Genomic DNA, 26,473 nt, shown 5'->3' with positions numbered 1-26,473 from the left:
GAACCAAGGTTTAATCCTACCAGATATATGGAAGACTTTAATTAGAACAATAAACACACAAGAATTGAACTTCAGTGTAAACTACAAAATGCATCTCAACAAGTAAATCATGTATCTGCAACACTCATTTCGTAAAATTTTGCAGAATGATTTGGATAGATTGGAGGTATGGGCTAAGGAGAATGGATGCCAATTTAATGTGGCAAAATGTAAGGTTATGTATTTTGGGGTGGAAAGATTAGCAGCAGTATATCACATTGGTGGAACTGTACTCCAGGAGATTGATGAGGCCAGGGACTTGGGAGTGTTGGTGGATAGGGAGTTGAAGTTTAGGGGGCATCGCAAAAGTGGCTAAATCAGCTCATCAAATCACTTGGATGCTGAAGAATACTTTGACGACCAGAGATAAGCAAGTTATTGTTCCTCTGTATCGAGTCTTGATAAGACCCCATCTTGATTACTGTGCCCAGTCACCTAGGTGTCTTCTTGATGGGGAGGAGGTTGAGAGAATCCAGAGGTGAGTGACCAAGATGATAGCAGGTCTATGGAATGAACCTTATGAAAACAGGTTGAAGATTGGTGGGTTGCAGAAATTGGTTGATAGGCGGAAAAGGGGAGATATGATTGAGACATTCAAATTGCTGAAGAGTTTCTATAGAATTAATTCAGAGGATATTTTTGAGAACAGGACTGGTGGTGGTGGGAGGACTAGGGGGCATCCATGGAAGCTGGGCAAGTGTGGTTAGTAAGGGTGTTAGAGCTGGGTTTTTTACTTTTAGAGTGGTGAATGAGTGGACTAAGCTGCCAGAGTCTGTTGTGGGTACTATGACAGTGAATGAGTTCAAGGCAAAGTACCCACAACAGACTCTGTTGTGGGTACTTTGACATTCACACACTATTCGACATTCACACAGTATCTATCGAATAGTTGTGATGGACATGATGTTTACGGCCTCCCTCGATGAGTCTAAGGACTCCTTGGAGTTGACCGTAATAATAATAATTTGGTTGATAGGTAGTTTTCGTTTTATTTATTCTAGCTATTTTGGTTTAAATTTAATTTTTCCAATACTATATGATCCAAGTTTAATTCAAAGCCTCTCTGTTCTTACATCCAGGATTAACTCATCTAATTTAAAATTTACAGTAATGTAGTCAATAACTGATTGCAAAATCTGGCTGACCATGTATATTTATGCATTTTTATATAATCAGATACTAGTTCATTGTTCTCGTGTTATTGTAAATGACAAAATCTTGCAGTTTGTACCCATTTTGATTTCATGTGTCTTCTTCTTGCAATAAAGCAATCTCTGTGCTTGCTTTATTTTCTGTTTCCTGTTTTGACATTTTGTCGTCGTCATCTGAACAAATTTATTTATAGGCTTTTTATGTTCTGTTTCTGCTCTATAGATGAGGTTGATCTTTTCATCTTAATCCTGGACGTCCATGGTCTTTTCTTCCTGTGGATTTATATTCTAGTGCTAGTTTTGGAATCCTATTGTTATTCATTCTTTCTATGTGTTATAGCCAATTTTGCTGGTATTCTTCTATTTCTTGTATGATGTTTTTTGTATCTAATCGTTCTCTTATATCTGTGTTTTTCTTTTTATCTAATCTAGCGAGTTCCAGGAGAGGTCTTAGAAACTTCATCTGTACTGCTTCCAATCTTTGTCTGTTTCTTTGTAATTCTTTATGACATTTTGCAGTTCTTTATAAAAGGTATTACTGTCTTCTTTCTCCTCTAGTGGTGCATATGCGCTGATTATTATTATGTAGCCTCTTTAACAGTTCACCTCCAAATTTATTCCATCAACTTCTCTTTCTCTTCTTTCATTTATTCCATTCTTTGTAACGTCCATTCCTCCCATTCTGTTTTCCCCCAATGAATATAATTTTCAGCTTCTCAAGAAAGTCATTAACTGCTTATTTCTCCATAATCACTAATGCCTATGGCATGATGCTATAGTTTTTGTAATCTCTTATATGTGGAATTGACTTAAAAATAATAAGAGAGAGAGAGAGATTCATTTTGCTGTAAATGTGGAAAATGTCATTAAAATCTACAAAACAAGCATATATTTTCCATTACAAATCCTATCTGGGACACGAAGAACCTTTACAAGTGCTTACCATCTGAAGATGAGTTAGCAGCCTCATACAAAAATGACAGATTTTCATTTATCCTGATGATAGGCAAGCTGGCCAGAGAGTACTTGCAATTTACAGGCATACAATGGACTGTGCCTATAGAATTGTCCAATCAGACCATTAATTAGCTTTCTGTGAAGCCAAGTTACTTGGCCATGACAGGCCATTGAGTCAAGCATGTAAGGGAAGATGGCAGATCCAATATAATATTCTGGGCATAATAAGAAGTCTTTTTATTGCTACTATGCATATATGAACAGTATGACATTGAAATATAGGAATTTTTTTTTTTTTTATCTAGAGTATTGCTTTATTATTTTCATTGTAAATTAGATTACAACAGATAACGGTGTTTAACACTTTCATTGGCAAAATGAAAATTGGAATTTCGTGTGGTGGCCAAATTTTTTTATTTAGTTAGTGACGTCAAAGCGATAACGCGTGATCGGCTGTTTGGTGAGAACTCGCATCGTGCGATATCCCATGATTGGCAATGAGCGTGTTAAAGGGAAGTCTAAAAGAATCAGGTTTTAAAAGCAGGGTACTATAGCATTGGTATTGGGATCCTTGTTTGACATACATAGGCCCTTGATTTATGCTTGGGTTAGGTTCCTGGAGATGCCAGTATATATCAAATTGGTATATATGAAACCTGAATTAAAATGTACTTCAATGAGATGTGTTCCAGGTCTACAAAAATTAACTCTTTCAAGCAATAATACAAAAATTTAATATTTTTATCATAAACATTATATACATGCACTTTAGTCATATTATTTTTGTAATATATATAATATACAGTAAATAAGTAGGAATTATTGAAAATAGGAAGTTCTTCATTGTAGTTAATGATGGTCATCTTCTGCTGTCTTCTTTGAATCTTTTGGAAAACTCTGAACAAGCCTTTCTTTAAATAAGAATGGCTTGTTTGCATTTGTTGACATTTCTTTTCCTGCAAAACATGGTAGTAAGGTTGCAAGTGCAAAGTCATGGGTTTTTATAGACTGCATAATGGACTCTTCTTGTTCTTGCTGTTTCTGTTACTGAGCCAACTGTACAGTAAATATTCCAGTTCCTTGTTTGTAAAAGAGACTGAGAATGGTTTTCGAACAACTCAGCCACATCATTAGGCTCAATGTTGTCAAGCTCTATCTCTTGATCAATTGTGGTAATTTCATTTGCAGTCTGTGGTGCTTTCTCGAATCCCATGAAATCATGTAGACACTCAGACCACACTTTATGCCACACTCCAGTCATACCAGTTGATGTGACCTCTTTCCAAATATCATCGATGTTGTTAATGTCCTTCAGGATATTATAGGGCCTCCAACATTCTTAGATAGGCATGTCACAACTGTCCATTTCCTACAACATTTTTCTAAATGTCTGCCAAAGGCTTTCAAATTTGTTATGATGCCCTTGTCCGTTGATTGAAAGAGATAGTATTTGGCGACAGAAATTCAGTTGTTATATTCACAGCCATCCTTATCACTTGAGTCTATGGTGGATGCCGTAAGACATTGTCCAACAAATAATTAACCAAGGAGAGTAGCACTCTCCTTGGTTAATTATTTTTGTTACACCATTAGACAAAAATGATCTGTGAAAACATCTTGTGTCACCCAAGTCCTGGTTGAAATCCAAATGATTGGTAAATTTGTTTTACCAATAATTTGGATTTCAAGCAGGACTTGTGTAACACATCTCCTTTTTGGCCTCCGTTTTACTTTTCTTCCATTAAGAACTACTACTAAACATTTCTTTGCTAGTTTAAATCCAGAAGCATGATTCTCTTTGCAGGAGACAAAAGTTCATGAAGGCATCTTCTTCTAGTAAAGTGTTCTTTTCTTCATTGAAAACAAGATCAGTGCATGTGGTTGGAGTATTATCCTTCCTCTACAAGCCTTTGAGGTGCTCAGGATATGCCTCTCTGCTTTTATAGAAATAACCATATATAAATAGAAATAAAAATAGAAATACCACAGTCTGCATTGACAGCCTGTGTAGCTCAGTGGATGTGGTGTTTGCACACCACGGCACTTGGCTGCATGAAGGAAGACTTGGTTTCGAGTCTAGTCGGCGACTAGAGGAAATTTTTCTAAGCCTTTTTTTGACCTGTTTCCGAGTTAGTCGATCTCTGGCACGGACAAGCGGGTTTTTCCTCCCAGAAACTCGGGTTTTTCGTCCCGTAAACTCAAGAAAATTGACCGTAGAACCCACATTATTTCAGACATTAAATATATTGTGTTAGGGTTAGGGACCACAAGATGGCGGCACATTTGAGTTGTCTCTCTTCACTGTGTACCGCTTAATTAGTGATAGCCTTGGGCCATCTATCTCTGATTGGTACCAGTGGAGATTGAACTGCCCACTCAGTCTCCAAAAGTTAGATAGGGCTAAATGGCCTCGCCTACTCCCCGTATACGGGAATAAAAAGGCGTTAGCTGATTTTTTTTTTTTTTTTTTTTTTTTGCATTGACAGCCAGTGGTATTTCTATATTGTAAATTTTATGAATAATATTTGTCTATTTCAGTCTACAGCTCATTTCTGAAGTTACTTGCTTTGATTCTTTTTAAACTTTCTCACACACTTCTATTTTCAATATGATATTCAGTTTTATGCTGCTGAAAGCTAAATTGTAATCACTTCTTATTTCAAATTCTCCATATACTCTTCTGTCCTAAACTAGCATAAAGATATTGCTATCAATAACAACATAGTCAGTAAGACCTTTTTTTATTTCTTGTGTCTTCTCTGTGTGAATTTGTGTACATCATTTTATTGGGGCATGGTATTAATGACTAGTCCTTAACACCATGACTAGTCTGTGTTCTGAACAGAAAATCAGCAGGTACTTACCAGCATTATTAACTCTGCTCTTTTCTCCAAATTTTTTAAAAGCATTTCTATGTAGCTGGTAATTATTGGTGGTATTATTATTTTCCTGACCTCCGTGACGTCATAAGACACTATGTGGGAGATGAACACTAGACAAAACAAAGTTTGTCATACCACTCCTTAAACTCATCCACTGTTTGCATTTTTACCATGATCTCAGGCAATACATCTAATTCTCCTACCACTCTCCATACAAAAAATACCCTGTTTCTCACTACCTTATTCACTACTTCCTTTTGCAACTTCCAGGGCATTGTTTCTTCCACTTGTTTTACCATACAAAAAATCTCACCATTATCAATCAATCTGATGATAATCTTTCAACCGCCTATATGTCTCAGTCATGTTCCCCTCCCCCTTTGCCATCTATCCACCAGACTGCAGTTTGCATGCCTACAGTTTATTCTCATAACCGACATTGTACAGTCCTGAAATTTTTGTCATTTGTCTCTGCACCCTCTCCAAAGTTATTTCATCCCCTTCATATCCTGGTGACCAGATCTAACCACAGAAATCCAGATGTGTTCTGATCAAAGCTTTATAGTATGGGAACCACCACATTTATTTCTGGTGGTCAATGACTTTTTCAATATTGCAGCAGTTTTCTGAGTTGTCTTTTGCAGTATGTCCTCTAATTTCAAATGTCTGTCTACAATCACCCTAGATCCCTTGTTTCCTCCACCTCTTCCAGTATAACTCTACCAAGTGAGTATGAAACATCCCATCTACAAATCTCACATTTCAAAGCCTTAAATTTAGTTGCACTAAACTGAAATCCCCATTCATTTGTCTAACTTTCTAGCTTAGTGCAATCCTCTTGAAGATTCAAAACATCAACACTATTACTATTACCCCTCTCCAGCTTCACATCATCTGCAAATAACTGAATGTCTCCCTGCTGTCTAGTGACAATATAATCGACCTGAAGATTGAACAGTATTAATCCCAGTACTGAACTCTGTGATACTCAACTTTTAATCTTATTACTCTCTGATACTGCTCAGCTCGATATAAAACTCCAAATTGAAGGCCCAGAGTGGCTTGAAAAGGTTCCATGTTTGATCTCTAGAAAAGAGTTTCCAGATCATAGAAAATAAAATAAAACAACAAGAAAATACAAAAAAATTAATAAAATCAGAATAAAAATTCTTAGCCTCCCAAAAATATGAATGTACTGTGGTTTTGTAACAAAATTTCATTAGTGGGAGCTACATAAAGTTTCCGATTCTGATGTTTGCAGAAGTTCAGATAATTTTACTTGATATTGCTAACTATTCATCACAACTTGTGGAAAGACTTATGTGTTCATCGTACATGTTTTTTTTTTTTTTAATGGTATATATTAGAACACAGAAAAATAAGTAAATAATTAATTTATTAACTTATTGCTGATATTTCGCTGGTGTTATAACCAACATCTTCAGAGCACAAAAACACAGTTTGTCACAATATGCGAGACTATAACAACATGGTGTAATCAACGGACTAGTTAAACAAAATTGTAGCGGCAACACAAAGACCAAAGAGTCCTGATTTTGGCGCCCTCTATCTGAAAAAAAAAAATTGCAGCTATCGCATAAGACTAGAGTCCTGAACAGAGAAAAAAACTGGTACTAGTTTTTTCTTAAGATGACTGTCTCCTAGATTTTAGGCAATTTATACAGCCATATTTCTTGAGATTTGGAGTGTGTTTCAGGGCTTCTGTTACCTCTAAGAACAATCTCTCTGACTCGTAAGAGCTTCTGTGCAGTACTTTTGTGTTCTTCCAGTTGATCCTGTGTGCAGGGTATCCAGAATATGGTCTGCTAGGCTCGATTTGCCATAGTGATGATGCCGGATGTATCTTTTGTGTTCATTGATGCGGATGTACAGTTCTTCCTGTTTGACCGTAGTCGGCTGGATTACATGAGCAGGGAACTTCGTAGACTCCTGGATGTGATAAAGGGGGAATGCTGTCCTTGGGTGAGCAGATAAGGGTTGCTAATTTGCTCCACGGTCTGAATGTGGTGCGTAGTTCATGTTTATTAAGAATTCTTGAAATCTTTTCAGATGTGCCTTTAATGTATGGGATGGTGACTGTTATGTTGTAGTTCTCTGTGGTGGATAGTGGGATGGGTTTCTTAGGTGCGTTTAGTATTTTGTTTATCTTATGGGGATTATAGCCATTGGCCAAGAAGGTGTGGCGTAAGTGAACCAGTTCAGCAGAAAGAGTATTGTCATTAGAACAGATTGCTCTCACTTTGTGGAAGAACACAAAAGTACTGCACAGAAGATCTCAAGTCAGAGAGATTGTTCTTAGAGGCAACAGAAGCCCTGAAACACACTCCAAATCTCAACAAATATGGCTGTATAAATTTGCCTAAAATCTGGGAGACAGTCATCTTAAGAAAAAATTAGTACCAGTTTTTTTCTCTGTTTAAGACTCTAGTCTTATGTGATAGCTGCATTTTTTTTTCAGATAGAGGGTGCCAAAATCAGGACTCTAATCATTGTGTTGCTGCTACAATTTTGTTTAACTAGTCTGTTGATTATACCATGTTGTTATAGTCTCGCATATTGTGACAAACTGTGTTTTTGTGCTCTGAAGATGCTGGTTATAACACCAGCGAAATATCAGCAATAAGTTAATAAATTAATTATTTACTTATTTTTCTGTGTTCTAATATATACCATTAAAAAATAAGCAACATTCATCACAACTGTTCTTGTAATCAGCGTCAAATACTGTAGCTACTCCTTATTTTTTCTGATAATTATGGACTGATTATAATGTATTTGTTATTTAGAGGAATCTTGCCTGTTTTTTCTTCTTTGTTTACCACCTACTATGTGGACCTGGTACTTCTCCAATTCCTCTGCTAGTTTCACTTCTTTTCAATTGATGCTTCATGTGTTGATGATGCCAGTGTTCAGTGTTTTGATGTTGAGTTGGAGTCTGTTCCATTGGCTGACTTCTCACTGTCCTGAGTCCCTGACCTGATGAAATTTCATGATGTTGTACTATCATTTTATTTTGGTTTAAGCCAATAAGTCAGTGACTGGCTGTCGACTAGGTATCGAAAAGTTGTATATGGGGGTGCAGTGTCCTGAAAGAGAAAGGTCACTTGTGGTGTGCCGCAGGGGTTAGTTTTGGGGCCATTGTTGTTCAATTTGTATGTTAATGATATTGGGGTGGGTTTAACTAGTGATATGCAGATGATGCAAGGGAGAGCAATTCAGAATTAAATGGATGTTATGGCCTTACAATAGGACTTGAATAGATTGCATGAATGGACAGGTAAGTGGAATTGTCAGTTCAGTGTTGCAAAGTGTAAGGTTTTGAGATTTGGTAAGCAACAATGGGGTGGTATGGAAACTTTAAAAAAAGTAGAGGAGATGAGATATCTAGGAGTGATGGCAGACAAGGACCTGAAATTCAGGGGCCACATTGCACAAGTTGTGAAGACATCACATTGGATAATGGCAATGATGCAGAGGACCCTGACATGTAGAAATAGAGAGGTTATGATGCCATTGTATAAGGCCTTGATCAGACCTCATATGGATTATTGTGCACACAGATTTGGTTGCTGGGTTTTCATGTTTTACGAGGGCAGATTGAGAGAATGTGAGTAGGAGGAAAAAGTAGGGGGATATGATTAAGACATATAAGCTAGTCAGAGGTTGTTATCTGGTCAACATGGAAGAGATTTTTCATAGAATGGGAGAGGAGGGTAGAACTAGAGGCCATTGCTGGAAACCACATAAGAAGTTTGTGAGCAGAGGAGTGCGGAGTAGGTTCTTTGCATGGAGAATGATTGGTAAGTGGAATGCATTGCCTGAGTGTGTTGTGGGTGTAGACACATTGAATAGTTTATACCACAGTTGGATGAGCATTGTGTGCAATGAGTCTCCAACTCCATAGCAGTCAGATGTTAATAATAAGAATACAATTTGGTTGGCTAAATCCAAAATTGTCAGCCAATCCTCTTTTGAGTATCCAGGTAGATGTCTACTAACAGAATTCATCACATGATGGTGAGGATTGGACATTTGATCAAAAACTCTAGTCAGTTCTCCACATTCCTTAAAAGATTTTGTGGAGATCTCCTTAGTTTTCTAGCTTTGACCCTCAAGCATCTTTATTATAATTCCATATTTACATAAATATATTTCTGGAGCTACATATGCAATAAGCAAATTATATCACTTCAGAACCACTCTTTAATGTATTTGCAATCTAACAGTATGTTTATTTTCAACTGTCATTTTTTTTTTTTTTCACTCTTAGCATTTTTTAAATCTAATAAACATTTTAATACAAAGCACATTTCATAAATGTGCTTGGTATTAAAATGTTTTGTTTATTATAGGTATCGTGTCAAAATAATAAATAGATGTGCTCTTAAATGGGATGGAAATAATACATAGAATACTTGCTGTTATAGATATCATATTTGTTCTAACATTCATATTAACATTAGAAGTATGGATTTCTTTGGCTACTACATAAGTTAGATATTCCTTTCATATTTATATTTATTTCATATTACCATATATATCATAATAATTTCAATTAAGGGTTATCTAACAGCCCTAATTAAAATTATTGTGATATATATATATATAATATAAAATAAACTTATTATATATATTTTTTTTTTCCAAGGAAATTTTTACCTTTGTAGATTTCTACAGAGATGTTCCTGATTTATGCTTATGCACGGACCCATACTTCACCACACAGGTGAGGTGTGGATCTACAGATGTTAAAATATTAATTTTTATAGATGGCAAATTGGTTATAACAAGCATTCCTTGCAACTTTTTTTTTTTTTTAATGTTTAGGATTTCTCATTTTACTTGACTTCTGCTACTGCTCAGAACCAGAGAATACTAAATCAGTTTTTTAAAAAAAAATTTCCAGTTTACTTTAAATGTTGATGTCTTTTGCTTCATTATTATTTTATTCCTTTATTGTTTTTATAGGTGGGGTTCTTTCTTCTGGTCGCTCCTTCTGGAGATTCTCAGGAGTCACAGATTTTATAATGGGATTTATAGATGCTGTGTATCTTTAGTAGGTAATTTTTTTATCCTCTCAGTTTGAATATTAATTGTTTATTCAAAAAGACATTAACCCTCATTTGTGAAAAATTATAATGGCATGATACAGTACCATTTAATCGTATAGTATTACCATGAATTTATTAATTTTGCTAAATTTATGTCCTGTATATGTAAAAAATGATGTCCTCATCTGAGGACATTATGCACTAATGCCAACAGACTACAGACATATTTCTATGGAAATGACTTAGACTAAGGAATTTATTTTCATTGAAAGACATTACAAGTATGACAAAACAGATTATAAACAATTTATGTAACAATTTGTTTATTTATAAACAATTTCATCCATCAATTCATCTGGAAACAGCTATGAAAAATAATTTACAGAGCTCTCTCCATGAATATTTACTTGGTGTTTTCCTCTAAACTGTGGTTCTGTACAAGCAAAGGGATTATATTTCTCACTAAACCACACTGGTTGTCTCTGCAATGGCATATGACCAGCAACAGCTGTATTTTGCACACTAGCTGGATTTTGAACATTGTGAGTCTGACCAACAGGAAAAGTTTCACTTGAAACTGTCACTCTCTGTAGGATCATTTTGTGGCTGCTGGTATGTAGGATCATCATCAGAATCACTCAACTCCAAACCATATTCAGATTCGTCCAACAGTTTTTCAATCTCCTCTTCAGTAAGGCTCTTGTGGTAATAGGCCTTTTTTTATGCCTGATGGACCTGGCTTTTGGTTATCCATCTGTAAAAGAGATGATAATGCCAATTAACACACTTACTATTCATTTATGTTTGCAAAAATAAAATAAATAAAATTATAAAAATGTTGTACAAGAACTTTCTAACCTCAAACTATTTGCTGCATGGATTACCTTACAAACATATTGTCCTCATGTGAGGACAGGTTGTTTTCAAGTTCGTTTTATGAATATGGTAATAAACATTAACAAATTAAATATTCACACTTCATATACAAGGTATAACAATATATGAAACCATACTACTCTTTCCAGAAGACTCATAAAATCACACCAAATTCAAATCATCAAATCAGCAGCTTTTCACTTCTTCCTTGATACCACTATGCACTGCAGAGAGATTGGTATTCCTGTAACTCTGTTGAAACTCCTGCCATCTGGTGTGGTTTCTAAGAACACTTTGGTCTCCCCAGATGAGGACTATATGCATACAGTAGCACTAAATTATGAAAAAAAAAAAAAAAAAAATCAACTAACGCCTTTTTATTCCCGTATATACGGGAGTAGGCGAGGCCATTTAGCCCTATCTAACTTTTGGAGACTGAGTGGGCAGTTCAATCTCCACTGGTACCCAATCAGAGACAGATGGCCCAAGGCTATCACTAATTAAGCGGTACGCAGTGAAGAGAGACGGCTCAAATGTGCCGCCATCTCGTGGTCTCTAACCCTAACACAATATATTTAATGTCTGAAATAATGTGGGTTCTACGGTCGATTTTCTTGAGTTTACAGGACGAAAAACCCGAGTTTCCGGGAGGAAAAACCTGCTTGCCCGTGCCAGAGATCGACTAACTCGGGAACCGGTCGAAAAAAGGCTTAGAAAAATTTCCTCTAGTCTCCGACTAGACTCGAAACCAAGACTTCCTTCGTGCGGCCTAGCGCGGTGGTGTGCAAACGCCACATCCACTGAGCTACACAGGCTCACTAAATTATGAGTGAATAATTATTATGATGGAATATATATGTGTCCTCATATGAGGCCCTTATGACTATCTTTTCTTCAAAATAAATCTTAAAAAATGTAAGGAAAAAAATTATACAAGCATACCCTCATCACATGACACACACCTTAGGTTCAAGACCACTAACGTATAGCAAATTTCATCATATAGAGAATCTGTTTTTTTTTCTTTAGATGCGTGTTATGATTTAATAACATTTTTAAACAGTCACATATAAGACAAGCTAACTCAATTTCACAGGAGACAAGATCTTCACTAAACAGTCACATGATATTAGTCAACTTAGGACAAGTCTTGTACTGTTAAGTTCGTGCATAAATTATGATGGCTGGGAGTAAGTAATATGCTGGTTACAAAAGAAGAAAACAATGTGGCTGGCTGAAGGGTGTCAAAAAAGCAGACTGTGAAACTGAATAATAAAGCATTTATTTATGTCACATACACAAATTAAAAATTTAAAGTAATTTTCACAAATGAAAAACATTATTCTGAATCACTTGACTTAAGGAACATGCCGACCAGTTTAGTCATCAGTCTACATCATTAAACGTTTTCCATTTCATCAATAAGATTATCACGTTTACAGATAACTGTAGTATTGACTAGTGTAGCATTTTTTCACTATGCTAAGAACTTTCTTTGTTTAAAAGCAATAATATTAGTGAATGGTAAGTTTAGCTTGTGGCCTATGTCAATGTTTGAAAAACCATCATCACTGAATTTAGTAATTTTAATCTTGATATCTAATGTAATAGCTTTTAAGCATCATCTTTTTCACTGGAAGCAACAATAGCACCCTTAATTTAAATTTTATCTGACATAAAATAAAGTAATAGTTATAAATGGTTTATAATTTGCAGCAAAACATCAAAACAAACAGAAGTAGGGAGAATGATATCCTAAATAAACTGAGTTAATGGATAATCTTCATCGGTTGATTCATAGCAGCATCACAGCACTAAAACTCTTATGTGAGTGAATGCCATGTTGTATAAATGGGCATTGGTCATAATTGAAAATAATCATAAAGTGAGATATTACTACGTGTTCCATTACCTACATACCAAGATCAGTGTAAAAACTTCATCATCATCATCATCAAATTCCTGCCATGTACCCTCAAGGGGTGTACAGGATATGACAGTACTACATGAAAAAATTACATCATTACTAACTTCCTATCTACAATTTTCCTCCAAATCAGTCTGTTACTTGTCAAGACTCCAACATTATCAGATCTTATATTTCTATCGTCTAAGGCACTTTGTACCGTATCAATCCACCTATATCTTGGTCTTCCTCTGGGTCGTTTTCCTGCCAACCTGGCAGAGAACACTTGTTTTGCTAATCTTTCCTCTCCCATTCTATTTAAGTGACCATACCATCTGAGATTAGCTCTGCTAACGCATTCCTGGATGCTGACAATGTCAAGTTCTTTCCTAATATCCTCATTTTTAATATGATATTGCCATTGATGCCATCTGTTCACGCCTCTAATCTTTCTCAGGACTCTCATATCTGCGGTCTCTAGTCTTTGGTCAAGTGTTTTACTTCTGACCCAGCTCTCAGATCCATAAGTTAAAATTGGTTTGAACACAGTCTTGTATACAGCTAATTTAGTGTTCCGACTAATTTCTTTCTTATTCCATATGAATTTATTCAATTGACTTCCCACGATACCAGCTTTGCTGATTCTGTTGTCTATTTCTATATTTAGTTTACCATCTTCAGTAAAAATTGTGCCTAAGTAGCTGAAATGTTTTACTTGTTCCACAGGTTCTCCATTCACAACACAGTTGACATTTTCAATGATTCTGCCTATTTTCATTGTCTTTGTCTTTTTATTGCTGACCTTCATACCATATCTATTACAACAGCTATTCAATTTAGTCAGAGAATCTTGCAGACTTGTAGCGGATTTATTTAGAAGTATAACATCATCCGCATAAAGCAAAGAGCTGACATTAACATCTCCAATTTTGATATCAGGTTTAATACCACATTCCTTCATAATGTGATCCATATAGATAATGAATAACAGAGGGGATAATGTACATCCTTGTCTCACACCAGATTTAACATTAAACCATCTTCCTGTACTTCCTTCAATTCTAACTGCTGACTCACAACTCAAATAAAGACTAAGTATTGCTTGATATAATGCCCCATTGACACCATATAACTGCAGCGTATTGAATAGCTTCTCTCTTGGCACCTTGTCATATGCCTTTTCCAAATCGACAAAACTTAAAAACAGATCTTTGTTATATTCCCATGCTTTCTCGACTATTTGTCGTAAAGTGAAGATCTGATCCTGACAGCCTCTATTTGGCCTGAATCCAGCTTGTTCTTCACCAAGCTTTTCTTCCACAATTCTTCTCAACCGTTTCTCAAGTATACTTGCATAGATCTTGCCAGGAACACTCAGTAGGGAAATACCTCTGTAATTCTCACATGCAGTTTTATTTCCCTTTTTATATATGGGTACTATGAGAGCTCTACTCCAATCATCGGGAATTCGTCCCTCTGTCCAGGCTTTCTGAACTATGCAGTGCAGCCACTGTAAGACTCTTATACCACCATACTTCAGCATTTCTGGTCGAATATCATCTACTCCTGCTGCCTTTCCACATTTCAAGCCTTTGATGGCTTTTTCTACTTCAAGTATGGATATGTATTCCTGACTGCATGCCTGGTCAGTGTTTTTTATCACTGTGCTGTCATCACTGCTTGTTTCATTTAGCAGTTTTTCAAAGTAATTACTCCATACTTCAAGGATATCTTTTTCTCCTGTTTTCATTTCACCTTTATCATCTCTAATTCCTTTTACAGCACTCTTTCCTCCATTCCTAAGCTTCTTCAACAACCTCCAGAATATTTTGCCACCTTCTTGATATTTATTTTCTATATTCTTGCCAAAGTCCTCCCATTACTTTTGTTTAGCTAGTTTTACACACTGTTTAGCTTTCTTACATTTGTCTCTGTATTCTGTAACAGTAAAAGCTGACTTATTTGCCAGGAACTTTTGATATCCTTTCTTCTTTTCCTTCACTGCCTCTTTAACTTCCTGTGTCCACCAAGGAGTTCTGATTTTTTTATCTTTGCACACAACCTCACCACATGCCTCTCTGGCAGAATCAATCAATGTTTCCTTCAGAGTTTGCCACTGAATCTCCAAGGTTTGATTCCTGTTCTCAAACTCTTTCATTTTCTTTTCAATAATATTTCTATATTTTAGTCTACAGTTTACATCTGAGAGCTGCTCAACTTTTATTCGCTTTATAACTTTCTTACATGTTATTCTTTTCAATATGAAATTCAATTTTATCCTGCTCAAGACGAAATAGTGATCACTTCCAATTTCAAATCCTCTGTACACTCTGGTGTCCTGCACCAGGGAGAAAACATCACTATCAACAATAACATAGTCAATGAGACTTTTCTTATTCCTAGCCTCTTCTCTCCATGTGAATTTGTGCACATTTTTATGTTGGAACATGGTGTTAGTAATAACCAGTCCATGTCCTGAGCAGAAATCCAACAGATATTTGCCATTATTATTAGCTTTGCTCTTTTCTCCAAATTTTCCCAAAATATTTTTGTATGTCTCACAATCATTTCCTACTATACTATTTAGATCCCCAACAAGGACCAACTTTTCCTTTTTCATTGTGTCAGTTGCTTTTTCTAAAGCCTCAAAAAATTCCTCCACTTCTACCTTAGTAGAACCTTCTGTGGGACCATAGGCACAAATAAGTCTCATTGTCCAGTTCCCCATTCTCATATTTGCCCACATTACTCTACTTGAGACTGACTGCCATTCAAGAAGATTAGCCTCGTATTTTGTGTTGAATACTATGGCTACTCCTTTTCCTTGATTGTTATTGCCTGAATATAACATTTTGTATTTATTGCTCAGAAAGATCTCACCAGTTTTGGTCTTTTTTGTTTCAGTCACCCCTATTATGTCGACCTGATACTTATCTAATTCCTCAGCTAGCTCCATTTCTTTGCCATTCAGGCTTCTTACGTTGATGATGTTAAAAACCAACAAGGTAAAACATCAGGCATTTTTTCCAGATCGTTTGATTATTGGGCTATTAAAGGGCTGTTTATGTGCAATATATATTATTATTAGACACCTCCAATATATAGCCTCTTTCAGTCAAGTTGTCCTCACCTTCCAGTGGTATAGCCTGTTTCCACAAATTGGGTTCTGGCGAGCATTACTGCCAAAAAACTATACCTTCCCTAGTTGGAGAAAATGCCAACTAGACCTCTAGGTGATAGATATCTTTCATTGTCCAGTGAAATACTACCACCTTGCTTTTTAAAGACCTGAACTGACTGCGGCCATATTTGGTTGCTAGTTTAGGTTTCTGTTCCCCCTCCACTCTTCCCAATGCAGTGAGAGTGACATCCTCAATGAAAATACCAATCTCACTCTAAGGGGCTTGGACCCTCTCCCCACCCCACTTCAAGGATATAGCAGTAAAACGGTTCTGCAAACCAGCTGCTGGATAGTACAAGGGACTAAACCAGTTAGTAACGAATCTCGAGGCTCCCCAATCAGCTAGTGTCAAATCCTGCAGCCACGTATATTTTGCTAATTTGTGACTAGAAGGAGACCAGTTACTGTGGCTGTCGGGGGGGAACTGTCAAGGTCATGAATTGACAGGAGACTGAGTTCCCTCTGTGTGGGCAGCATGTTTGCAAGTTTGTCACCTCTCACTGTATGCTCCACTTTCTCTTTATCTCTTCTTACTTGTTAAAGAAATGTGATTTAACGGCAGATGACAAAAATTCTCCCACAAAAAAAATAGTTAAAAAAATGCATAAAAAAACAAAAAAAAAAATCCAACCAAAAGAATCATAAAAAACAACAGAAATCCAATCAAACAAGCCACCAACATTAATTCTTGCCAAAAAAGTTTCCACATCCACTTTACCAACATCTGTGGCCTTAACAACATTATAAGTGATGTGCACCACCACCTACATTCATCTGAACCAAAAGTACTACATCAATACCTCGATCAATGCGTTCTTTAAAACAGCCGCATTAATCTAAAACGCACTAATCAAATATAATAACCTATGGGAAAAAGTATAATTCGTTCCTCAAATTTTTTTTTTTGACCCTTCATTTTTTTACAAAAGAATTAGAGTATGTCTTGTGACCTAGTTAAAAGAAAACCATGAAGCTGAAAGATAATAAAACATATTCAGAATATAAATTTATTATTCTACTTCTTAACAAAGAATTAAGCTAACGTAGTTTGCCAGGCATTCTGTTTCTTTCTTTTTTTTTTTTTTCATACAACTGACGCTATGGCCTTATTGCCTCTTCTGCAAATTTTACTGTTTCTCTCTTCATCAGGGTTGGCCTCGAAGCATTGCTGCTTCAAAAATTTGATTGTAAAAAAAAAATATTTTTAATTGTTTCTATGAAATCTCTTTGGGCTTTTCAGTGATTAAATTTTCTTCATATTCTTCAGGATCTTCCTGCTGTGCATCTAAATTTAGCAGGTCAGAATCCTCAATTTCTCAGAATGAGATTTAATTTAACTTAGATTCATTTGAAAAGCCTCTAAAATCATTTGCACAATGTGGAAGAATATGCTTCCAAACAGCTCACCTATTGCTAGCAGTAATTTCGTTTGACTTTGCGACTTTATAACCAGACTGAGATTTCTCTGATTTGGTCAGAAAAGCCTTGGAAGGCATTCGCTTCCAAAAAAAGCCAGTGTTTCATTGACATTAAATATTTGTTGGTCACAATAACTCCCCTCCCCCACTTCTTCCGCAGTTTTCTTCAAAATCTCTGGATAATTTGCGGCCACTTCCTTATCTGCACTTACAGCTTCACCTCTGATTAGAACATAAATAGGCTATTTCTCTTTTTGAAACGCTCGAACCAGCCAGCAGTAATGTGAAATTCTTCTTTTCTATCATTGATAGCCCTTTCTTCCAAGGTTGCAAAGAGACTTATAATGTTTCTGATTGACTAATGTCAGTGCTTAGAGGGATCCGTTTTTGGTTACAAACTTTGATTCATGTAGAAAGAAGTCTCTCTAATTCAGTCATAATAATACTTTAATTTCGAGTGCAATCATGATGAACTTGAAGCATCCTTACCTTTCTCATTGTATTCAGCAGCTTCGCTTAAAATTGCTCTTGTAGTTGATTCACCCATTTGGTGTTCTTGTCCTTGTTCATTTTTCTTTATTATTTCAAGTTTTTCTTCCAAGAGATTGCTTTTCGAATCATTTTCATACTTTCAGTTTTTTGCTCACTGATTCTTTTACTCATGATAAAAGGATGGGAAAATACTTCATCATCATCATTATCAAATTCCTACCATGTACTCTCAAGAGGGTGTACAGGATATGATAGTACTACATGAAAAATTTACACCATTACTAACTTCCTATCTACAACTTTCCTCCAAATCAGTCTGTTACTTGTCAAACTCCAACATTATCAGATCTTATATTTCTATCGTCTAAGGCATCAATCCACCTATATCTTGGTCTTCCTCTGGGTTGTTTTCCTCCCAACCTGGCAGAGAACACTTGTTTTGCTAATCTTTCCTCACCCATTCTGTTTAAGTGACCATGTCACTTGAGATTAGTTCTGCTAATGCATTCCTGGATGCTGACAATGTCAAGTTCTTTCCTAATAACAATGGCAATAATATGATATTGCCATTGATGCCATTTGTTCACAACTCAAATCTTTCTCAGGACTCTCATATCTGCGGTCTCTAGTCTTTGGTCAAGTGTTTTACTTCTGACCCAGCTCTCAGATCCATAAGTTAAAACTGGTTTGAACACTGTCTTGTATACAGCTAATTTAGTGTTAAGACTAATTTCTTTCTTATTCCATATGAATAAGTTTTATTTAATTGACTTGCTGCCATACCAGCTTTGTTGATTCTGTTGTCTATTTCCATATTTAATTTACCATCTTCACCAAAAATCATTTCAGCTACCTAAGTAGCTGAAATGTGTTACTTGTTCCACAGGTCCGTTCACAATGTAGTTGACATTTTCAACGATCTGCCTATTTTCATTTCTTTTTATTGCTGACCTTCATACCATATCTATTACAACAGTTATTCAACGTAGTCAGGGAATCTTGTAGACTTGTAGTGGATTTATTTAGAACTGTAACATCATCTTCATAAAGCAAAAAGCTGACATTAACATCAACAATTTTGATATCAGGTTTAATACCACTTTCCTTCATAATGTAATCCATACAGATAATGTACATCCTTGTCTGACACCAGATTTAACATTAAACCATCTTCCTGTACTTCCTTCAGTTCTAACTGCTGACTTACAACAAAAATAAAGACTAAGTATTGTTTGATATAATACCCCATTAACACCATATAACTGTAGTGTTTTGAATAGCTTCTCACTTGGCACCTTGTCATATGCCTTTTCCAGATCTACAAAACGTAAATACCGATCTTTGTTTTATTCCCATGATTTTTCAATTATCTGTCGTAAGGTGAAAATCTGATCCTGACAGCCTCTATTTGGCCTGAATCCAGCTTGTTCTTCACTGAGCTTCTCTTCCACAATCCTTCTCAACTGTTTCTCAAGTATACTTGCATATATCTTACCAGGATACTCAGTAATGAAGTACCTTTGTAATTCTCACATTCAGTTTTATTTCCCTTTTTATATATGGATACTATGAGAGCTCTACTCCAATCATCGGGAATTCGTCCCTCTGTCCAGGCCTTCTGAACTATGCAGTGCAACCACTGTAAGACTTTTATACCTCCATACTTGAGCATTTCTGGTCAAATATCATCTACTCCTGCTGCCTTTAAAAATTTCAGGATTTTGATAGCTTTTTCTACTTCAAGTATGGATATGTATTCCTGACTGTATGCCTGTTGAGTCATTTTTATCACTGTGCTATTACTGCTTGTTTCATTTAGCAATTTTTTGAAGTAATTACTCCATACTTCAAGGATATCTTTTTCTCCTGTTTTCTTGTCACCTTTGTCATCTCTAACTCCTTTTACAGCACTCTTTTCTCCATTTCTGAGCTTCGTCAACAACTTCCAGAATATCTTGCCACCTTCTTGATATTTATTTTCCCTGTTCTTACCAATGTCCTCCCATGACTTGGTTTAGCCAGTTTTACACAGTGCTTAGCTTTCTTACATTTGTATATGTATTCTCTAAGAGCACAAGCTGACTTAATTTGCCAGGAACTTTTGATATGCTTTCTTCCTTTCCTTCACTGCCTCTTTAACTTCCTGTGTCCACCAGGGAGTTCTGATTTTTCTATCCTTGCAGACAACCTCATTACATGCCTCTCTGGCAGAATCAATCAATGTTTTCTTCATAACTTACCACTGAATCTCCAAGGTTTGATTCCTTGGAGATTCTTGTTCTCAAACTCTTTCATTTTTTCTTGAATAATGTTTATATTTTAGTCTACAGTTCACATCTGAGAGCTCAACTTTTATTCGTTTTAAAACTTTCTTACATGTTCTTCTTTTCAGTATGAAATTCAATTTTATCCTGCTTAAGACTAAATGGTGATCACTTCCAATTTCAAATCCTCTGTACATTCTAGTGTCCTGCACCACAGAGAAAACATCACATCAACAATAATATAGTCAATGAGACTTTTCTTATTCCTTGCCTCTTCTCTCCATGTGAATTTGTGCACGTTTTCACGTTGGAACATGGTGTTAGTAATAACCAGTCCATGTCCTGAGCAGAAATTCAACAGGTATTTTCCATTATTATTAGCTTTGCTCTTTTCTTCAAATTTTCCCAAAATATTTTTGTAGGTCTGACAATCATTTCCTACTCTGCTATTTAGATCCCCAACAAGGACAACGTTTCCTTTTTCATTGTGTCAGTTGCTTTCTCTAAAGCCTGAAAAACTTCCTCCACTTCTACCTTAGTAGAACCTTCTGTGTGACCATGGGCACAAATAAGTCTCATTGGCCAGTTCCCCATTCTCATATTTGCCCACATCACTCTACTTGAGACTGCCCACCATTCAAGAAGATTAGCCTCATATTTAGTGTTGGATACTATGGCTACTCCTTCTTTTCCTTGATTGTCATTGCCTGAATATAACATTTTGTATATATTGCCTAGAAAGATCTTACCATTTCCCCATATGAGAATGGGGAACTGAACAATGAGACTTATTTGTGCCTATGGTCCCACAGAAGGTTCTACTAAGGTAGAAGTGGAGGAATTTTTTGAGGCTTTAGAAAAAGCAACTGATACAATGAAAAAGGAAAAGTTGGTCCTTGTTGGGGATCTAAATAGTAGAGTAGGAAATGATTGTGAGACATACAAAAATATTTTGGGAAAATTTGGAGAAAAGAGCAAAGCTAATAATAATGGCAAATATCTGTTGGATTTCTGCTCAGGACATGGACTGGTTATTACTAACACCATGTTCCAACATAAAAATGTGCACAAATTCACATGGAGAGAAGAGGCTAGGAATAAGAAAAGTCTCATTGACTATGTTATTGTTGATAGTGATGTTTTCTCCCTGGTGCAGGACACCAGAGTGTACAGAGGATTTGAAATTGGAAGTGATCACTATTTAGTCTTGAGCAGGATAAAATTAAATTTCATATTGAAAAGAATAACATGTAAGAAAGTTTTAAAGCGAATAAAAGTTGAGCAGCTCTCAGATATGAACTGTAGACTAAAATACAGAAATATTATTGAAAAGAAAATGAAAGAGTTTGAGAACAGGAATCAAACCTTGGAGATTCAGTGGCAAACTCTGAAGGAAACATTGATTGATTCTGCCAGAGAGGCATGTGGTGAGGTTGTGTGCAAGGATAAAAAAATCAGAACTCCCTGGTGGACACAGGAAGTTAAAGAGGCAGTGAAGGAAAAGAAGAAAGCATATCAAAAGTTCCTGGCAAATAAGTCAGCTTTTACTCTTACAGAATACAGAGACAAATGTAAGAAAGCTAAACAGTGTGTAAAACTAGCTAAACAAAAGTCATGGGAGGACTTTGGCAAGAATATAGAAAATAAATATCAAGAAGGTGGCAAAATATTCTGGAGGTTGTTGAAGAAGCTTAGGAATGGAGGAAAGAGTGCTGTAAAAGGAATTAGAGATGATAAAGGTGAAATGAAAACAGGAGAAAAAGATATCCTTGAAGTATGGAGTAATTACTTTGAAAAACTGCTAAATGAAACAAGCAGTGATGACAGCACAGTGATAAAAAACACTGACCAGGCATGCAGTCAGGAATACATATCCATACTTGAAGTAGAAAAAGCTATCAAAGGCTTGAAATGTGGAAAGGCAGCAGGAGTAGATGATATTCGACCAGAAATGCTGAAGTATGGTGGTATAAGAGTCTTACAGTGGCTGCACTGCATAGTTCAGAAAGCCTGGACAGAGGGACGAATTCCCGATGATTGGAGTAAAGCTCTCATAGTACCCATATATAAAAAGGGAAATAAAACTGAATGTGAGAATTACAGAGGTATTTCCCTACTGAGTGTTCCTGGCAAGATCTATGCAAGTATACTTGAGAAACGGTTGAGAAGAACTGTGGAAGAAAAGCTTGGTAAAGAACAAGCTCGATTCAGGCCAAATAGAGGCTGTCAGGATCAGATCTTCACTTTACGACAAATAGTCGAGAAAGCATGGGAATATAACAAAGATCTGTATTTAAGTTTTGTTGATTTGGAAAAGGCATATGACTAGGTGCCAAGAGAGAAGCTATTCAATACGCTGCAGTTATATGGTGTCAATGGAGCACTATATCAAGCAATACTTAGTCTTTATTTGAGTTGTGAATCAGCAGTTAGAATTGAAGGAAGTACAGGAAGATGGTTTAATGTTAAATCTGGTGTGAGACAAGGATGTACATTATCCCCTCTGTTATTCATTATCTATATGGATCACATTATGAAGGAATGTGGTATTAAACCTGATATCAAAATTGGAGATGTTAATGTCAGCTCTTTGCTTTATGCGGATGATGTTATACTTCTAAATAAATCCGCTACAAGTCTGCAAGATTCTCTGACTAAATTGAATAACTGTTGTAATAGATATGGTATGAAGGTCAGCAATAAAAAGACAAAGACAATGAAAATAGGCAGAATCATTGAAAATGTCAATTGTGTTGTGAATGGAGAACCTGTGGAACAAGTAAAACATTTCAGCTACTTAGGCACAATTTTTACTGAAGATGGTAAACTAAATATAGAAATAGACAACAGAATCAGCAAAGCTGGTATCGTGGGAAGTCAATTGAATAAATTCATATGGAATAAGAAAGAAATTAGTCGGAACACTAAATTAGCTGTATACAAGACTGTGTTCAAACCAATTTTAACTTATGGATCTGAGTGCTGGGTCAGAAGTAAAACACTTGACCAAAGACTAGAGACCGCAGATATGAGAGTCCTGAGAAAGATTAGAGGCGTGAACAGATGGCATCAATGGCAATATCATATTAAAAATGAGGATATTAGGAAAGAACTTGACATTGTCAGCATCCAGGAATGTGTTAGCAGAGCTAATCTCAGATGGTATGGTCACTTAAATAGAATGGGAGAGGAAAGATTAGCAAAACAAGTGTTCTCTGCCAGGTTGGCAGGAAAACGACCCAGAGGAAGACCAAGATATAGGTGGATTGATACGGTACAAAGTGCCTTAGACGATAGAAATATAAGATCTGATAATGTTGGAGTCTTGACAAGTAACAGACTGATTTGGAGGAAAATTGTAGATAGGAAGTTAGTAATGATGTAATTTTTTCATGTAGTACTGTCATATCCTGTACACCCCTTGAGGGTACATGGCAGGAATTTGATGATGATGATGATGATGATGAGATCTTACCAGTTTTTGTCTTTTTTGTTTCATTCACCCCTGTTATGTTGATCTGGTACTTATCTAATTCCTCAACTAGCTCCATTTCTTTGCCATTCAGGCTTCTTATGTTGATAGTGACAATCTTTAACTCTGGTGATGTTGAGTTGGGGGTGTGTTTTCAGATTTGTTCCAGTAGCTGAATTTTCGCTGTTCGCCCTGGTTCTCGGAAGAAAACAACTGGGGCCTTGCTTAACCAGGCTACATCCCCAGCCGGCATGAAATTTTGTCATGTTGTACCATCATTTTGTAATTTGGTTTAAGCCAATAAGAATACAATTTGGTCTGCTAAATCCCAAATTGCCAGTCTATCCTCGTTCGTTCAGTATCCAGGTAGATACCTAATAGGGTGCATCATGAAGGTGAGGATTGGACATTAGGTCAGAAGCCCTGGTCGGTTCTCCACATTCCCTTAAAGACTATGTGGGGATCTCCTTTCAGTTATAGAGCTTTGAACCTTAAGTGCCCCTGGGGGAAAAAAAAACTTTAAATACTTTAATACTCTAAAATTAAAAAAAAAAAAAACTGAGATAAACAATTGCAAAGGATGCATGAGATATTGTCATCAAAATGCTACGTAATTAACAGACAACATAAAATATGGCGGTAAACTTGGAACATAGCGTACATGGAAATAGTGTAGTATGCTATTAAAAAATAACTTTAAGTGTTTTAAATTGGTAAGTAAATTATTTCATCCTGGTGATTGATTTTTTAAAATAGTTAGCCATAAAAATTTATAGATAGAAAATTTTTAAAATGTAACATTTATTTTTAAGATGTATATAGGCACACTAATCGAATTTGGGTATATAAAAAAAATGATGCACTAATCGGAGGCTCATTAATCAAGGGATTGCTGTATTCCTATCAGAACCCCAATTAGCAACCTCAGCAGCAAATGTATGTGGTGATGCACATCACTTGACAACTACACATTACACAGTTCTATCTGCCACAAGAGCGGCACTTGTGCATTCATCATAATCGACATACCATACCAGAGATGACAAATCCTTGAATGCCCATTGTTCTACTTAGGGCCAAAATTTCTCTACCAAACCAACCTGCACTTTTCATATGCTCCCTCTATTGCTCTCCAAACTCCGTCAACCACTCTCTGGCCTCTTCAGCCTTCTCTCTCTCTCCCTAAAGCTCAGCTTGCTGCAGTTGAAATACCCAAATAGTAAGGTCATCCTTCTTGGGGACTTCAATGTCCACAACTCACATTAGTTCCCCTTCTTCAGTTTCGCTGATAAAGCAGGGATTCTGAGGTGTTTGTCATCAGCAATCAATGATCTATCGCAGATAATCAGTCTTCCTACCAGAATACCCAACAACACCCTCCAATTGGTCAACATACTTGACCTCTTCTTAACAAGCTTCCTTTTCAGGTATACTGTGGTTGTCGGTTCTCCTCTTGGTAACTCAGACCACAACCTCATACAAGTCTCTTTTGCAAGGAACATCCACCAGTTCACAGTCTCGTGTCCTTTGGCACTACAAGGGGTGCCAACTGGGAGGACCTCAGCAACTTCTGTTCCTCCTTCTCATGATCTGACTACTGCTTCAGTTCTTCTGATCCATATACCTGCTCAGATGGAATAATAGAAATCATCCTCACAGGAATGCAGGCTTTCATCCCTTATTCCACTCCAAATTCTCAGCCACCATCCAAGCCTTGTTTCTCAAAACAAGTGTGCCAATGCTGTAAAAGAAAAAACCTGTGCTTACTACAAATAGATCAAGACCAAAACTCCAGCTTCCCACTCTGCCTACACTGCAGCTCGCAACAGTTTCAAAAGAATCATCACCAAGTCCAAGTCAGACTTTGAAAGGACCAAATGCCTCAAACTCGTCTCCTGCCCAAATGGCAGTTGCTCTTTCTGGTCCCTTGTCTAGGCCATTGGGATGCAACTTCTGCCCACCCAGATTTCTACCACTCTCACATCCAGATGGTACTGTAGTTACCTCACCTAAAGATAAGGCCAACTTACTGCCATCACTTTTATTATCCAATTCCTGCATTGAAGACCAGGGCAAAATTCCCTCCACTCTACCAAGAACAGCTCCCTTCATGTCTCCCTATTCAACTGGCATCTACCCTGCAACATGGAAACAGGGCCAAATTCAACCCATCCCAAAAAAAAGGTGATAAAAGTCAACTAATGAATTATCATCCAGTTGCTGTCACTTCTGTTCTCTCTAAAGCTATGGAGAAGGTCATCAACAACCAACTACTTGAACCACCTAGAGTCACACAACTAATCATTGACCAGCAGTATGGATTTTGCAACTCGCAATCTACAGCTGATCTTCTTTGCTTACACTACTCATCTCTGGACTCGGGCTAAGGAAAAATTTGGAGAAAGTCAAGTGGTTGCCCTTGACATTTCAAAGGCATTCGATCGAGTTTGGCACAGGGGTAGCTACTTAACCAACTGCCATCCTATGGTCTGCCTTTCTCACTTTGCAACTAGATCACCATCTTTTTCACTGATTGCTCACTACGTGTCATGATGAACAGTTTACTCCCCTCAGATTTCCCCACCAATGCAGGAGTACCCCAAGGTTCTCTTCTTTCACCACTCTTCCTCTTGTATATAAATGATCTGCTCTCTCAAACTTCCAGTAATATCCATAGCTTTGCTGACGACAGTATATACTCCATTCATCCTTTTCATTCGACATCAGTCGAATGAAAAGGATGAATGGAGTATATACTGTCTG

General features: G+C 36.6%; 1 protein-coding gene across 1 annotated transcript in view; it reads left to right on the top strand.

Moving 5' to 3' along the window:
- LOC150110268 (selenoprotein K-like) overlaps nucleotides 1–26,473 on the top strand; it is a 105,795-nt gene that overhangs the window by 8,527 nt on the left and 70,795 nt on the right. The window contains exon 2 of the mRNA XM_090398749.1: nucleotides 10,019–10,106. Within this exon, the coding sequence (XP_090254875.1) occupies nucleotides 10,019–10,106 (88 nt within the window). The remainder of the gene's footprint in view (nucleotides 1–10,018; nucleotides 10,107–26,473) is intronic.

This window comes from Typopeltis vanoorti, chromosome 1 (genome assembly GCF_054136105.1).
Source record: "Typopeltis vanoorti isolate ZY-2024b chromosome 1, IOZ_Tvanoo_1.0, whole genome shotgun sequence".
Taxonomy (NCBI): domain Eukaryota; kingdom Metazoa; phylum Arthropoda; class Arachnida; order Uropygi; family Thelyphonidae; genus Typopeltis; species Typopeltis vanoorti.
Note: the sequence above shows the minus strand (reverse complement) of the source record. Positions and strands in the feature narration are given on the sequence as shown.